Consider the following 16,325-nt stretch of genomic DNA (forward strand, 5'->3'; position numbering starts at 1 on the left):
TTAATTATGAAGGCAGGGAAAAGAGAGAGAGAGAGAGAGAGAGAGAGAGAGGGAGGGAGGGAGGGAGTTCATTGGAATAACCTGCCCCCATGGGTGGAATCCAATTGGTGCACTCATGTGGAACTTTTGCCCTTCTGTAGGCATGGCCAGTAGGCAGGGATCATAAGACTTGCTGTCCAATGACTTCTGAAGGAACACAGGTTTATCATAGCCCTGCACTAACCAAAGCACAGGTCTGAAAATCAGTTCTAGAGTGTTGGAGGACCTGCCAGAATAGGCTGAGAAGTGATGTGGGGAGTTTTAGGAGGAGAGGGATTGGCAAAAAATAATCTCCTCATCTCTTTGTTAGCAGATACTGCCACTGGATTGAGTGTATTCCGTTAAATGTTTTAAATCGGGGTAGGCAACCTAAGGCCCGTGGGCCGGATGTGACCCAATTGCCTTCTCAATCCAGCCCGCGGACGGTCCAGGAATCACTGTGTTTTTACATGAGTAGAATGTGTGCTTTTATTTAAAATGCATCTCTGGGTTATTTGTGGGGCATAGGAATTAGTTCATCCCCCCCCCCAATATAGTCCGGCCCACCACACATGGTCTGAGGGACGGTGGACCGGCTCATGGCTGAAAAGGGTTGCTGACCCCTGTTTTAAATCTTTTTCATGCCTCCCTCAGAGCACATCAAAGAACAAGAAGTAGGGAGGGCACATACATGTGGGAGAAGCAGCAGCAGCTTAATGCCAGAGTCATCTGCCTCCCAATTTTATTGATCTCTGCCCATCCCACACCTCTAAAAATTGCCTGAACTGGAGGATCTGTGATGCATGCGCCAGATATAAACCCAGTGAACAATGAAAACAACCTGGCTTAATTCTTTCCTTTACTCACCGGTCTGCAAATGAAGGACAGTGTAGGCTGTATTTCCCCCCCAAAAAATGGCAGCCTGGAGCATGCCCAAAGGCCTGAAAGTGAAGCACCATCTATCTCCTCTGCTGCTGACTAGCCAAACCCTGTAGCAGTCTAAATCATAAGGCTCCATGAAGATCTGCTCATGAAATGGAACAAGAGTTTTGAGACTTTATATCAAATAGGTGACCATGGAAGTAGCCAGGATTTATGTTGGTGAGGGGGAGGCTTTATGTTATTGGAGGGCAATAAGTTAGGTATTTTTATTCATTTACTTGATTTTAGGGGGAGCAGCTGCCCCCTGCCTCCCCTTGGCTATGCCTATGTAGGTGACCCTAATTTTGTGATTGTGTACATACACCAAAAGCATTCACCCCACTGTCTCTAGGTGCCTACAAGGCCTTTGCCCCCCTGGAATGGGATTTTATCCCTGAAGTTTCATGAAAATACCAAATGGGAGAAAAGTTCATACAAGCCATCACTACTAAATCATATCAAGAGAACTATGACAGTGTGGTGTAGTGGTTAAGAGCGGAAGACTCATAATCTGGTGACCCAGGTTCAGGTCTCCACTCCTCCACATGCAGCTGCTGGGTGACCTTGGGCTAGTCACACTTCTCTGAAGTCTCTCAGCCCCACTCACCTCACAGAGTGTTTGTTGTGGGGGAGGAAGGGAAAGGAGAATGTTAGCTGCTTTGAGACTCCTTAGGGTAGTGATAAAGCAGGATATCAAATCCAAACTCCTCTTCTTCTTCTATGCTACACTCCGCACTTGTTCATATGATTCTCAATCCATAAAGCTGGTCACGGAGACTAAAGAGGCGATCCCCCCTCACCCCACTCTGGAACCACTGGCAATTTCATTGCATGGTATAATGCATGCCCAAGGCCAACAGATTGAGGGTTAAGAACATAATCATATAAGGCTCTATGCAGACAACATTGCCATTAGGCTGAGTGACCGTTGCGAGCTACATCACATTTAAAGACAGATGAGAAAATGGTTGGCTTAAAAATTAGCTTTGAAAACTCCAATATTATGTTTTCAGTATCAAACCAAGAGATCAATTACATCTTCAGAAATTATTGAGTAGTTGAATTCATCCCCGGTCCTTTCAATGCTTGGGACTAAATATACCATGAAAGCTGAGCAAATCATATGACCTAAATTCCCCCCTTGCTGATACAGTGAACAAAGAAACTGATTAAACAATGGAAAAACAGGAACTTACAACTCCTCGGGTGGCTTGCTGCAGTCCAGACGAAGGTCATACAAAAATATCTCTACCTATGCAAGTTCCATACATCGTGCTCTGGTTGGTGCAGCTGAAGCAATAGCAAAACATTCTAAATGACTATGTATTTCAAGGTAAAAACCTAGGTTGCCATTGAGACATCTGTATGTTGAACCAGCTGGAGGGTCATAGGGGCTCCTAAGCTTGGTCTTATACTATGCATTCTTTCAGCTCTGCATTATTATTACCATCCTTACAAAGACATCTAAACATGGATCAATATAGAAGTAATTTGTTAAAAGGGAATTGCATATGGGTACAACCCTTGCTTAAAAAATAAAAAATAAACTTAGCTGACATTCAAAACCTCTTTATCAAAAATACCTTCTCTATACGGAAAAAATCCCTGACATTGCATCTCACCTCTTTATTATCTATTACTCACCATCCATCAATTCAAAATGATGCTCCTAAATGAACAACATCGTCCTGAAAGAATGAGCGGCATTTTAAGCTGTTGGGAGCTTACAAGAACGAAAGTGTTATGTACTGAACTTCTCACCCTGGGCCAGCAGGGGGATACTGTAGATAGTTTTCACTCAGGTCCACTCAGGGATTGAAAGTGACGTTCAGTGATTGGATAGTTACAGAAAGTGGTTACTGTTGCGTTGTAGTGGAGCTCTGTATAAGCAGGCTGGCTGAACCCTTCAGTTCAGTTCTGTTCTGGCCTGTGAATAAACAAGAGCTGTTTGAAGAATTGCTGTGTCGTCTGATATGTTCACCCACAACTTAACAGAAAGAACAGTCACTATAGAGCAACTTCAAGCTGATATTGGAAACCTAAATGGTTAAAAGCAGAGGAGCCCTGCCAGAAAAAAAGTTAGACTTTGTTTGGTCCATGTTTTCATTACCAAAGAGTGTTTGCAGTCTGAGCTATACCGTGAACAAGGCCATAGTAAGATATTTAGTCCTACCTCACAGCATTTTTTTTCAACCACTGCGATAAGCAGCATTGGAATATTTCTGGAAAAGGAAGACGCAGGAAGATTAATTAGCTTTTTCAGGGCAGTTCTGTGAGTAGCCTTAGAATCCTGTTGACAGGAATGGAAGAATATTGCTTATGAATAAGAACCTAATTATCTCCTCCCATTGTGAGTGTGCTCTCAGTACTCTTTGTGCCACATCAGCCCCTTCCTTAAAAAAACAAGCCTACTTTTCATCAATATGTGTGGAATCTGTCCAAGGGTAGGGCAGAGTTACCTCAGGCTTTTGTACCTGATTTTGCTGATCAAAGGCAGAATCTTAGTCTAGCTCTTGCCTGCATCTGTCTCCCACTCTAGGAACAATAAAGCTCATATCTATGTATAATTGGAGGCACAATAACATGGGTTCAACCATATCAGTTAATTACAAGGCAGCTTCAGCCACTTACATTCTCTGGCAGTCACAGGAAGTTAATAGGACAACCTCTCAAGGTTTATAGCAATGTTCCAGACAATCGAGATAATAAAAGGACATCCAGGAAAGTTTTTGCTAAGCGAGTTTCCAATGGAGGCAAGAACATAAAATAACATTAAAAAAGTGAATCTGTTTATTCACATGCATTTATTTAAATATTTATAAGCTGCCTTTCTGGGCTGAGTTGACCCAAGGTGGCAAAAAAACGCTTCCCGCAGTTTTGTCAGACTCATTCTGGTAGCTTCAAGAACACTGTCCAACCATCTCGTCCTCTGTCGTCCCCTTCTCCTTGTGCCCTCCATCTTTCCCAACATCAGGGTCTTTTCCAGGGAGTCTTCTCTTCTCATGTGGTGGCCAAAGTATTGGAGCCTCAGCTTCACGATCTGTCCTTCCAGTGAGCACTCAGGGCTGATTTCCTTAAGAATGGATAGGTTTGATCTTCTTGCAGTCCATGGGACACTCAAGAGTCTCCTCCAGCACCATAATTCGAAAGCATCAATTCTTCAGCGATCAGCCTTCTTTATGGGGGCAGGGATGATAGGAGTCGTTAATTACTGGTCATGTCAGCCTTTGTTTCTTAATGGCTTATCCAAGGTGGACTAACTTTGGCTTTTTTTGCACAATAGCTTTTTGGGTGTGATCACCCACTTGCCCAAGGCCACTACCGCCACTGAGCCGAAGCTGCCCGGAAATTTGCTTTAAGAGGTAAAAATTCCCCTGGATGGGTATGTAGGACCCCCCCAATAAAGGATTATCCTAAACTTAACCCAGCAGTGTTTGGCACAGTTTTAACCAAAGCTTGAATAATTATTCTACCGATTCCAGAAATTATGGGTTCCCCTGCACCCACAACTCAGGGGTTCTTAATGCATTTTTAAAATGTGACACCAGAGGGAGCTGCAGAGCACCTAGCAACAGGCAGCACGGAGACAGAAAGAAACCAAGGTAAAAAATGCTAACTTCAGCTTTTGAAAACAGATGTCTTGTATAAAACTTGAAAAGCACAAAAGTTGAAACTGCTACATTTATTTTAAATCACAAGAATAAGTAACAACCCTTCTCAAATACAAAAGAAAATGCTTTAGCACACAAATCATTTTGAATGATCTCCTGAGATGTGATGTTAAAATTCAAGTCTCTTAAAAGTGCTGATGCTTGGGCATGTCCAATGGATCTCGTTGCCAAGACAACTAGTCTCTTTTGCAGCATTACTGAACGTATGTAATTTTTTTAAAAACAAGTTTGAGCTTTGAGATACTGTACTGCGTTCAAAATATAAAAGTAAAATATCAGGAATTTAGAAGATACTGTACAGGAAAAGCTAATCTGTATAAAACTGTGCCCACCAAAGGTAAGTACTTCCTTTTAAGGTCTGCACCCTGGGCATCTCCCTAAAAATAGCACTGGCCTTGCCCATGACTTTATATGTGAAATTAAGATATATATTTTTGCACCTCCTTGCATCACTTTACACTAGTGTACACAGGATTGGTTCGCCATTTTTTGGCCTTCAGAGATGGCTAGCCACCTCTGCGCAAGGCTGGCGGTTGGGGATGCAGGGGAAAATACAAAAACGAAGCTGGTGGTGATTGCAAGCCATAAAATCAGCTTTAAAGACACATTTCCAAGGCGGAGACTGCGCCCTGGGGTAAGTGTGAGCCAAGCGCTGCTACAGGTATCAGGTAACACTTAAGTCAAGGTTCTGAGGCAAATAAACAACCAGTACCTGGGATCAGCAAAAGCAAAAACAACCACCCCAAACTAAGCCACATTATAGCGCCTGCGGCCTCTAAGCGTCGCCAACAGAGACCAAATAAAGGTATTCAGCTGCTCGGCGCCTGGCTCTTTAAGGAGGCCCCGCCTCTCTCCCGCTTTGCGCCCCGCCCCTCCTCGGCGTCCGCGCGCCGCCCGCAAGGAGGAGAGCCGGGAGGCGCGGCACGTGCCGGGAGGGGCGTGGCCACCGAGCCAGCATGGCGGCGGCGGAGGCGAGGCGCCGTTGGGGTGGGGCGTGGCTTCGAGCGGGGAAGAGGCGGAGCTAGGGGCGGGGGGCGGAGGAGAAGGGCCGGAGAGTGAGTCTCACCCAGCCAGCTGAGTTTGAGAAAGAGAGAGAGAGAAAGAGAGGCCGGCGCTGTTTAAGCGGCGGCAGGGGAAGGAGACGAGACACCCCCCCCCCACACACACAGTCGGTCAGTTGGTTGAGGCCGTCGCGTGGCCAGTCAGTCGCTGCGTCCGCCCGCAGGTAACGGCTGTTGCTCGCGCCGGGCTCGCGGGGGGGGGGAGGAGGTCGGTCGGGGAGGCGGGTCGCTGAGGAGGTGGGGGCTGCTTGCCTGGCTGCCTCCTTCCCGTCTCCCCCCCCTCCCTGCTTCGGCGAAGACCCTTGTGCGTGTAGGTGTGGTGTTTTCCTGCGTGTTTCCTTAACCCACGCGCCAAACGCTCCCCCTCCCCCGTTTCCCCCCTCCTCCTTACTTCGCTTGAGGAATAAACAATAACAGCCTCCCCTCCCCCCAGAAGCAGGCCCCTCCTTCGCCTTGTCACAATAACGTCCTCGCCCTCCTCTCCCCCACCCCCTTGTCCCTTTGCATCATCCCGCTGCGGCCGCACCCCCCCCCCCCGCCAACTCCTCATCCTCCTCCACATCCTCGAGCGCAATAACAAGCCCTCCTGCTGGAGCTTGGGCGGCCCAGCCTCCTCCTCCTCCTCCGCCAGCCCTGTCCCTCCCCGAGAGCGCAAAAGGCAACGTCGGCCGCAACAACAACGACGACGACAACAACACAACGCCCTTTGTGCAGCCTCAGCTGCGTAGAAACTGTAAGCTCTTTCTCTTTTTCTGTCGCCACCCATGGATCCCTAACCTCAACGAAAAACAGTGAAGGGTCCTGTCGCGCTTGGAAAGCTTGCCGGTTTTATTGGGGGCCTTGTTCCGCTGCTGTTACTGTCTTATGTAGCTGTTGCATGACTAGCAAGTTTTGTCGTGTTAAAAAGTCTGCTCTCTTTGTTTTCCTCTTCCCTCTTTCTTTACCTTCTCGGAAAGCTGCTTTTCGTGTCTGGACGGCCGAGTCTGTTTGAGATGTTCACAAATAGATCAATTACTATAGCCTCACACACTTAACAACTGTAAATTACATATGTTGGAAAACAGGTCAGGCTCTGCTTCCGGTCTTTTCCTGCTTTGCTTCTTTCCCCTACCCTGGCTGCACTATTCTGTGATCCAAAACAGGCCAGGGACAATAACTTTTTTCTCTCGTTTTGCCTTAAACAGATATTGGCACCTTGCTTTTCAATTCCAGGAGGACACCTGCTCAGAATTATTAGTGCCCCCGTCACTTCGTTGTTCCAAATGCTCTAGTTTTGGATTAGTATGGTCACTTCCTTGATTTATAATCCTATAAGCAGCCTCAGCGTTCTTCCCATAATTTACAAATGCGTGAGATCAGTATTTCCCGGAGCAGAGTGTTGATAGGAAGTTTTTTTTTTGGGGGGGGGAGACTGTTGATTTGCTTTTCTGACTGTGTGGTACCAGTGACTTGGGGCCCACAGGTCTCCCTTGTCAGCTGTTTCCTCTTATTTGTTGTCAAATCGCCTGTGCTTCTGGGAAAGTCTCATTCTCAAACCAGACATGGGCAGAACCTTTGCTGATTGGATGTCGTAGGCCATGTGACCAGAATCAGGGTGCGCTCCCTTCCTCCACCACCTTCTTTGTGTGTAATTACTGTTTTGGATAATAAGAGCAGGACTGTATGTTCTGGGTCTTCTGGGGGAGGCGGCAGAAACACACTCCTCTTGCGGTGCTCTGCAGTGGCTGTTGAGAGAGGAGGATCCTGCTGCAGTGAGGGTGCTGCTGCTGTTACTGCTCTCTTCTCGCTTTACTGTCTACCAAATAGAGCAGCTGCCCAAGTGATTAAAACATTATCAGAGCGGAACAGGCTCTGCTTCCCTTCCCTTCTAATGTTTTAGTTCTTTATCCCCAAGTATGGTTGTATATGACTCATAATGATTTCTGCGTTCTTTATAAAGGGTGGAATTTTTTTATTTAACTGTTGAATAGTGATTTAATTCTTTTTCAGATCCTTCCTACCTCCCCTTCCAGGTGATGTATCACCTTCTAAAATGTCTTAAGGGTCACAATATAATGGATATTTAGGGGCTTTATTTTATATATATTACACTGAGCTCAAACTTTAAAAAATTAATTTAGGATGTAGCGTTGATAACATTTAGTACTCAGCATCTCATTGAAATCAATGGCTGGTTCAAACAGCCTTTACCTCATGTTGTTCAGCTTACTGTTGTGCAACAAGGTACATTTTGCAAACATACTGAAAGCATCATATAAAGTTAAGTAACAGTACTTTGAAGTACTTTATTTTGATTCTCTTTACAACAATCCTATAAGACAGGTATATGTGAGGCAGAGAAGGTTTGTCATGAGGTAGTGGAAGGTGTGAAATATGAATTAGATACTACCTGTTTTTTATTATTAGTCTCTTACTTCTCTATGCCAGTATTAGTACCAGTATGAAATACCACATTGCAAACAGCTCTTCTCCCATGATATTGAGAGGAAGAGGAAACCTGTATACCACTGTTTTGTACCCTCATACGTGGCCAGAGCATTCTCTGAAGGCACAAGATGCAATCACTTTGCTGCAGCTCTAGATGTGATCGGTGTCTGGGTGGGAGACTTCCTGGGAAGTGACTTGTGCAGACTTATTATTCTATAATGGATGAAAAAAGGTAAGGGAAATGGGAAAGTAATTTCCTTTTTTTTTTTTTTTTTTTTTTTTGCTGAACTCTGAAACCTGTGGACCAGGGGAAGCCTCAATGATAACAAAATTATAGAAAGTCAGTGCTCCGTGTTAAGGATTTCCCGGAGTTCTTGGAATTCCTAAGTAGGGAAAACCCTACATTAGAGCAGTGTTTAGTGTTTCCCAACCTTTGGTCTCCAGCTGTTTTTGGACTATAACTCTCCCATCATCCCTAGCTAGCAAGACCAGTGGTCAGGGATGATGGGAATTGTAGTCCAAAAACAGCTGGAGACCATAGGTTGGGAAACACTGCATTAGAGCTCCCATAGCTTAAATAAGCTGCAAGTTATCTCAAGCATGCGTCTTTTGAAATTGTACTTAAAGGACACATGCAACCAATGTATTTTATTTACAGAAAAACAATTTTCATCTTATTCTCGATCTGGACTCTGATACTCCACAAACAACTGTACTTATTTTACATGCCTTTGTATCTTGTTTTGTTTTCTTCTTTTTCCTGATGCCCCGTTACAGCTATTTTTCTTACTTTATACCTATTGAAAATGAAATAATATTTACAAAAACCAACCATGCTTTTCTGCTGCTAGAATACTAGTGCAATTGCCCTTAAATGGCTGAGCAGTGGTGGTAGAATTGGGTTAGTCCCAATGCATGGACACCAAATACATTTGGGACCTCTTGAGCTTCTTTGCTTCAGTGTAGCGCCACAGAAGAATACTTATAACCATGTTTAGCTTTTAAAAGTCAATAAAATTCCTAACTCGCAAAAAATACTACACCATAGTCCTGAAAATAGTATGTTAGTCATTTGTGACACTGATTGCTTTAAAAGAAGAACCAGTTAACTTCTTGGTGGAATTAAGTTTTTTATAAGTTGACCCCCAGCTTATGTGCATTTATTTACCTTGTGTGAATTCAACTTTACGTGTTTGGCCGGGAAGGGGGGGGGAGTAAAAGGGGGGGCAGGTTTCAGGGGGAAATAATTGGCAATCCCTCCATCACACTCATCTTGGGAGAGTGTTCAGAGGTGCAGGGAGAGTATGCTTTGACTATACAGTGGTACCTTGGTTCTCGAACTCAATCCGTTTTGGAAGTCCGTTCAAAAACCAAGGCGTGGCTTCTGATTGGCCCCAGAAACAATGCCAGCAGCCAAAACGGATGTTTGACTTCTGAAAAACATTCGCAAACTGGAACGCTTACTTCCAGGTTTGTGGCGTTTGGGAGCTGATTTGCTTGTCAGCTGAGCCGTTCGGGAACCAAGGTACATGATTTTGGCTTTATACATTATCCCTGGAACATAACCCCCATATTAGTTGAGTCAGCTGTATATCAGGGGTTGTTTAGAAACTTGTGACTATATTTAATTTTGAATTCTTTGTTGTTAGAGTTAACTGATTATCTGTTTCATTTTCTTATCAAAGACAGATAATGTTAATAACTGGGAAGCAATTTTGTGAGATTTTAAAATGAGTGCTTAGTGTTTTTACATATAAGTTGTCATCTCCAAACCCTATGAAAATAGTTGTAGTACATCATTTCCATTGACATCTAGTGAAAAGTTCAGTGCACTTTACATGTAGAAGTTCCAAACAGTTATGCATATTGGTGGCATTTAAGTGTAGAGGAGCTCATTTTAGAAATTTAAATATTGTGTAAATTGAATAAATATGAGTGTAAAATATCCATTATTTGCTTAATAATTTTTTTAAAATAATCAGATTACTTTTATCTAAAACAAGCAGGAGAATTGTAATGCATTGTTGAATGATGTCTATAAGAATGTGGGAAGGAAAGCATCTCATTCATAAGTAAAACCTGCATGTGCAAGGAGGCCTGGGTCTTCTAGGTTTCCATTTTGCAGGAAAGTAGAATACAGCCAGTATCCTGGGCACTTCAGTAAATTATACTGTCTGAAGTGTTGCTGTTGTCTTTGTCTTTCCCATGGGACCAGAATAGCAGAAGTCTTTATGGCAGGAACATGATGTTAAAAAATTATTTTGAATCTCCTTCATATACATCTGCGTTTGGGGAGTTTTAGTGACATTGGGTAGAAAAGGCAGAGTAACAGAAGCCAGGTTATTGTAGCAGATGTTCTCAAACTTCCAAGTAATAGTTGAGCAACTTACTACACCAGTACTTTGGCCATAGAAGGGTGGGTAACAGTATGAGATTGTTCTCAGTGTTAGAAACTCAGATATATTAGCTAGATGTCAAATAGCTCCTTAAACTAAGGTTACAGTCACCAAAATGGAATGTCTAGTTGCCATTTTGGGGTATTGGTGTCTGAAAACAGTCCAGATCCAATGATCCCCAGGCATGTACCTCCAGATGGTGAAGATTGTCGGGCGCCATCCTGGCACCCAGGTATCTTCACTTGGTTGTAAGTGGTCGATAGCCAGGTGCAAAATTCACCTGGGTAATTTTGAACACTTGATTGTTCTATTCAGGGGAGTGCTTTTGTCATTAGTAAGATGGCTGGATTTGGATTCTTCAATGTTCTGGGACAATGCATTAGGCTTCTTGAAAGGGAAAATACCTTAATTAGGCTTGCTGCATTGTCTAGCCATCTAATGTCTTCTCTAACTGGCTGTGGCTTCCCAGGATCTTGGGCAGAGAGGTATTTCCCAGCATTGTGACCTAAGGTTCCTTTACCTAGATTTACCTTCTAGTATGTTCATGTATTTAGATCTTTGCTTCCTAATCTGAATAAGTTATGTGCCTTTAAAATTTGCACCAGCTCATTAGAAGGTGGTGCTAGATTTAGAATATAAATATCAGCATGGGGGGGGGGGATAGGGTGTAAACTAGCCTTTTAATTGAGCACAATAATTACATGTAGTCAATGCTAACTTCTTGTTTAAACCTATTCAAGTAGTGGTAGGAATTGCCTTACAGCAGTAAAGAAAAAGGAATGCCCAGTTAGAATGAGTGGTGGCAGCAGTTTCAAGAATAACTTAAGTACTTGAACCCGTTTCAATTCATGGAAAAAAGGATCTGTATAAAAGGAAGAAAATGTTGAAAAGTTTAATGATTGGTTGCCCTGAGGCTATGATTTTCTAAATTTAGTCCCTAGCATGAATACTCAGATCTTTGTGCTCAAATTGTTCATTTTAATAATAGGTTGTTTATCCAAATTCTACATATAGCCCACACAAGAACAGAAGTGACAATATAAAACAAAAGGAAAGTCACAGTGCGCTTGGATTTCTCTTCTCTCTAGTGCGCTCTCTCTTTTCTTTTATGCCCCGCCCCCCGGTTAATCACTTCTTCTGGGTGGGTTTTGATTGTTCAGCTTGCATCATTCTTGTGAGCCATTAGTAGTATTTGTTGTTTTATAATATGCATTCAGGATGTATGGTTATAAGTTTGTAGGCACCCCATCCCTGGCTATAGCCAATATGTTCGTCAGACAAGCTTGCTTTCACATAAATTTATTGTTTGGCATTTTAAGCCAGTAATGGAAAACTCTTGCTTATTAACTAGTTTCTCATAAACTTTCAGGCTTAGGGTTGTTGATAAACCCTTTTTAGAAGACATCTGAAGGCAGCCCTGTTTAGGGTCGTTTTTAATGTTTAATGTTTAATTGTGTTTTTAATATTTGGTTGGAAGCTGCCCAGAGTGGGCAGGGTATAAATATATTATTATTATTTATTGAACTAGGACAGCACCGGGAATATTTGACTTCCCTAATGTAAGTGACAGCTTCTGTTCTTAAGAGTATTTTTCATGGCATACTTGAGCTTCTTAAGCTTCAGGATAATGGATGATATCCAGTGTTAGTCATACACAGGAGGAGATTCACCTGGTTCCTCCCACCATTCCTCTGCATCCAACTAGTCCCTGACAACTTGATACCAGGGATTAAACCTGGGACTTTGCATGCAGACATGTTCTATATCATTACGACATAGCCCTTTTCCCAGCTACTCTTTCTCCTTGGGCCCATCCATGGTCTTCTTTCAGCATCTCTGTTTTCTATACTTGGCACAGAACCTATGGGCCAAACTAGATATTTAAAGGATTTTTACCCTGCTCTTCAGTTAAAAAGGCTCCCAGAATAGCTTGCAAAGTTCAGTAGTAGAACAGTCCCTGTCCTCAGGCTTACAGTCTAAAAGGCAAGAAGGAAAAAGGATTGAAAGGGGAGAAGAAAAAGCAAATGGACGTTAGTTCTTAGAGTTCTTGAAATGATAAACTAGAATGGAAATTGTTCAAGGCAAGGAGGAGCCAAAAGTTGCAGGCTTCTCAACAGAGATAATGGAGAAGCCCTTCTGTCCCATTTCTTCCTCTGCTATAGCCAGTCACATGTGACAATATTCTGACTCCTTGTCAAAGAAAAGCAATTTTGGTTGCTGCAAGTTTCAGCAGAGGATTAGCTGGGATAAGGGGCTGCTGCACAAAATTGATTTTGCTCCCCACTGCTTTTCTATCAGGAGGGTGTGTGTGTGTGGAGAGGAGAATACACAGATTCTGTATTCTAAATGTAGCACTGCTGGATATTTACTCAACAGCTCTTACTGGAAATCTCTAACATAAAAACATGTATTCCATCCCATCTTTTTTCAAAGGTGTTGACATAAATTGGTGGCATTTTCAGCTTTGCTCTTTCTCTCTCCTTTTAGGGCTGTAGCATTCTTTAAAAATGGGCCGGATTTTCTTGGATCATATTGGTGGTACTCGCCTGTTTTCCTGTGCAAATTGTGACACAATCTTGACCAACCGCTCAGAACTCATATCTACTCGCTTCACAGGGGCTACTGGTCGAGCCTTCCTATTTAACAAGGTTAGTTAAAGAGACCTGCAACTCCTTAAGTGCCACCACACTTAGTTACTGCAGTGCCTGTTATGGTGAAACAGAATTGCACGCTGGAGAACAATGTGATGTTAACAGTGGCTGAGGTTGTAGACTGCATGCTAAGTGGTTAACAAAATGTGTAGCTGGACCTTTCTGGAAAAAAAGTCAGCCCTCAGTTCCAGATTTGAAATGGAAAAGCAATAAATGCCGAAGCACTGGAAACAAGAAAGTAAGCAAAGCCAACTTGTGAAATACTCCTATCATTGTCTGAAAGTCAAAGTCACATTTATAGGGAACCAACTGGTGAGAGGGATTATCAGAGGCCTATAATCCATAGTTCATTATAAAACACTAGGCAACTGTATTAATTTAATTAATTAATATAACATACTGAGTGTTGTCTACTTTTTTCTTTGTAGAGCTCCTTTCAAATTTCCCCCAAATCAGTGGTTTGCTGTATTAGGCTGGGGCAGTTTTAAAATCTGGCACTGTCAGCTTTGGCAGCAGGTGTACTGGTCTGGATGCTTCTTTCACAGAGTGCCCCAGTAAGGTCATTACTGTTAATGGGTCCCTGCAGTTAGAGATGAAGCTCTAAGCAATTCCTCTGTAGATTAACTACTTCTCAAATGCTTTCTATCCCTTTTATCTGCTACAGGTAGTAAATCTGCAGTACAGTGAAGTCCAGGATCGGGTCATGCTCACTGGACGCCACATGGTTCGTGATGTGAGCTGCAAGAACTGCAACAGCAAGCTAGGCTGGATCTATGAATTTGCCACTGAAGACAGCCAGCGGTATAAGGAAGGCCGTGTTATCTTGGAAAGAGCTCTAGTCCGAGAGAGCGAGGGGTTTGAGGAGCATGTTCCATCTGATAACTCATGAATGAACATCTCAGTTGTCTCCAGGCTTTCTCTGTTGAAACTTTAAAAAGAGAAAAATCAACAACAAAAAATATACTTACATACACTGTCACCTTAGCATCAGCGTTGGATTCATGAACTAGAGCGTGGGAAAGATTGTGAGAGAATTTCAGACGGAACTTTCCTTTATTTCTTTCTCTTTTTTTATCCCTTTCAGTTCATAGGGAATGTTGAATGGATGCTGTAACTTTGCTTTTTCTCTTAAAGTCTCAGATATTTAAGCATTTGAAGTTACAAATCCTCTGAAAGCAATCTGGAATATTTCTTTCATTTGAGAGAATACAGTTAGATTTTAGCGTGTAAAACCTGTTACATCAAAAGGAAAATTTTAAGTGTAGCAATCTTTTAATTTATTTCAATTTTTTGTCCTTCGTTTTAATTCGATTTTAGCCAGACTTTTCACCTGATCTGCTGGCTTAAGAGGTCCGAATTTATGATGAGTGCTAAAGGTTCAGTGTTTAGTCCAGTTTGTGCTGGCCGTTGATTCATATTCTTGTTGGGGTTCATTGGTAGTACAGAGCCTGTGCTTGTCTGTACCTTATTATTTTTTTTGTAACCCAATTTTTTTTTCATTCCTCATTTACCTAAGCACCCCTTCCACCATAAGGCTGGTGTTGACTTTTTTTTAATAGGGCAAAACTGCTTGTCTTCTCAGTTTCCTGATGTAACTTACCTAATTATATAGACAAATGGCTGTCCAGTCTTGTGTTGCTTCAGAACTATGTAGGTAGTGATGGGTGGGACTTGAGCAGTTGCTGCAGCTTTTTTCTTTTGTTTATTTGTTTGTTTCTTGGCTGACTTCCTTAAATAGAAAAGTTGCAACTCCTAATCTGAGAATTTCCCTCCTTTATAATCCATAGCTTTGCATTAGAAACCTAACTAAGGAAGAAGGGCATGCCAGCATGTACAGCCATGCCTACAACTAGGCATCTGATCTAAATCTGTTTAAATGGCTAACAACTTGTCTTCAAATGCTGCTTCTGATATCAAAGCTCTTACTCTTAGTTGCATCTTTCCATTGTGGTGCTGCACCTTTACTGCTTTCACCAGCAGAAGTTCATCTGGCTGTACTTAGTCACAGGTTATCTGTTGCTTCCTGTAGCAGTTACTTGTGTTGCAATACTGGATCTTGCTCACCCGAAAAACCTTTCTGTAGACTCTTTACTCAGGGGTGCCCAAATGTTGCTGCCAGCATGGCCTGCCAAGCTACATTTCTTGGAAGTCCAAGACCTGCATCTTAAAGATATTAATCACAATTTTGTACTCTCCTTGTCATTACCAGTTACTTCCTAGACAAGGTTTTTGCCTTACTGTAATTGATCCTCAGCAATCAGATAGCACCTGTTAAGTTCTGCCACTGAGCAAGGAATGCAAATAAAGCATCCATATATCTGGAGGATGAGTAGTCCTTACTTCAGTCCTAACCACACTTGCACAGGCTGGGGCGAGGGGTTGCCTTTGCAAGTGCCTTTAGGAATACTGTTCTCATGGAGAATATATATGCCTCCCATATATAACTTGCAGACTGGATGAGGAGTTGTATCTTGCACTCCACATGTGGCATTCTGGCCATTGAGCTGTAGTTTGGGCACCCCTCTTAGCTTGATAAGTAGCTCTAATATGCAACTTAGAGGGGCAACATGTAGATTTGTGTACTGGAGCTAAGTCAAATCAGGATACTTAAACAATAGTGTACTTGTGCCTCAGATGAGTAAACTTTACTATTGATTTCAGTAGTTCCCGATTATTTTAGTAACTTAACTGGCAACTTGTGATTGGCAGTCCTTGATATACTCTACATGTATTTTTGATGTTGCAGTACAATAAAGTATGTTTTGTCCTGCATGGTCTCCAGCTCTATGCTTCACTGGCAAGAACACTTCTTGAGACTTTTTTTTTTTGCTTGTTTTAAATATACAAATGTAAGAAAGGAATGGCAGAGATTTTACAGTGGAAGGAGATAGCTGTTGTATATTGCAACACAGCTTGGTTGGAACAGTCTGCCTGGCTTCCTGTAATGGAATCTCTTTTTGGTCTCTCCAGGCCAAAATAAAACCTTCCTTCTCAGGTGCAAGCTATAACAGCAAGAATTTATTTTGCTTTTTAAAGGGTGCATTATTACAAGTAGGTAAAGTAACATGGATTGCTGTTTTTAATGGAGTAGGGTGCATAGCAGATTCATTTCTATTTAGACAGTACATACCTTTTTGACTACAAACATGCATCTGTTAAAATTGTCCACCTTCTGCTCCT

The 16,325-nt window shown here is 42.6% G+C and overlaps 1 protein-coding gene and 1 long non-coding RNA gene across 8 annotated transcripts; one reads left to right on the top strand and one right to left on the bottom strand.

The window, feature by feature from the left end:
• Positions 1–4,606: 4,606 nt before the first annotated feature.
• On the bottom strand, positions 4,607–5,502 carry LOC309366131. Its single transcript, XR_014166535.1, has 2 exons — positions 5,323–5,502; positions 4,607–4,858 (listed from the first exon to the last, which is right to left on the bottom strand). It is a non-coding gene; the product is annotated as an uncharacterized lncRNA (long non-coding RNA).
• Positions 5,503–5,622: 120 nt separating this feature from the next.
• On the top strand, positions 5,623–15,915 carry YPEL5 (yippee like 5). 7 transcript variants are annotated; one of them, XM_081904544.1, is made up of 4 exons: positions 5,623–5,835; positions 6,856–6,981; positions 12,982–13,142; positions 13,810–15,915. In XM_081904544.1, exons 3-4 carry the CDS (start codon positions 13,002–13,004, stop codon positions 14,032–14,034), a joined length of 366 nt encoding a protein of 121 aa, XP_081760670.1. In that variant the 5' UTR covers positions 5,623–5,835; positions 6,856–6,981; positions 12,982–13,001; the 3' UTR covers positions 14,035–15,915. The 7 variants fall into 7 exon arrangements, with proteins under 7 accessions (XP_081760670.1, XP_081760667.1, XP_081760669.1 ...); XM_081904545.1 differs by lacking the exon at positions 5,623–5,835 and adding an exon at positions 5,871–5,981; XM_081904541.1 differs by lacking the exon at positions 6,856–6,981 and having other exon boundaries at positions 5,624–5,835.
• Positions 15,916–16,325: the final 410 nt, after the last annotated feature.

The sequence above is a fragment of the Podarcis melisellensis genome (genome assembly GCF_964234715.1).
Source record: "Podarcis melisellensis genome assembly, chromosome: 3".
Taxonomy (NCBI): Eukaryota; Metazoa; Chordata; class Lepidosauria; order Squamata; family Lacertidae; genus Podarcis; species Podarcis melisellensis.

Bases quoted from the DNA above. Each gene is read 5' to 3' on its own strand.
- YPEL5 (XM_081904544.1), top strand. From the start codon at position 13,002: ATGGGCCGGATTTTCTTGGATCATATTGGTGGTACTCGCCTGTTTTCC. The intron at 13,143-13,809 runs GTTAGTTAAAGA...TATCTGCTACAG, and splicing joins GAGCCTTCCTATTTAACAAG to GTAGTAAATCTGCAGTACAG.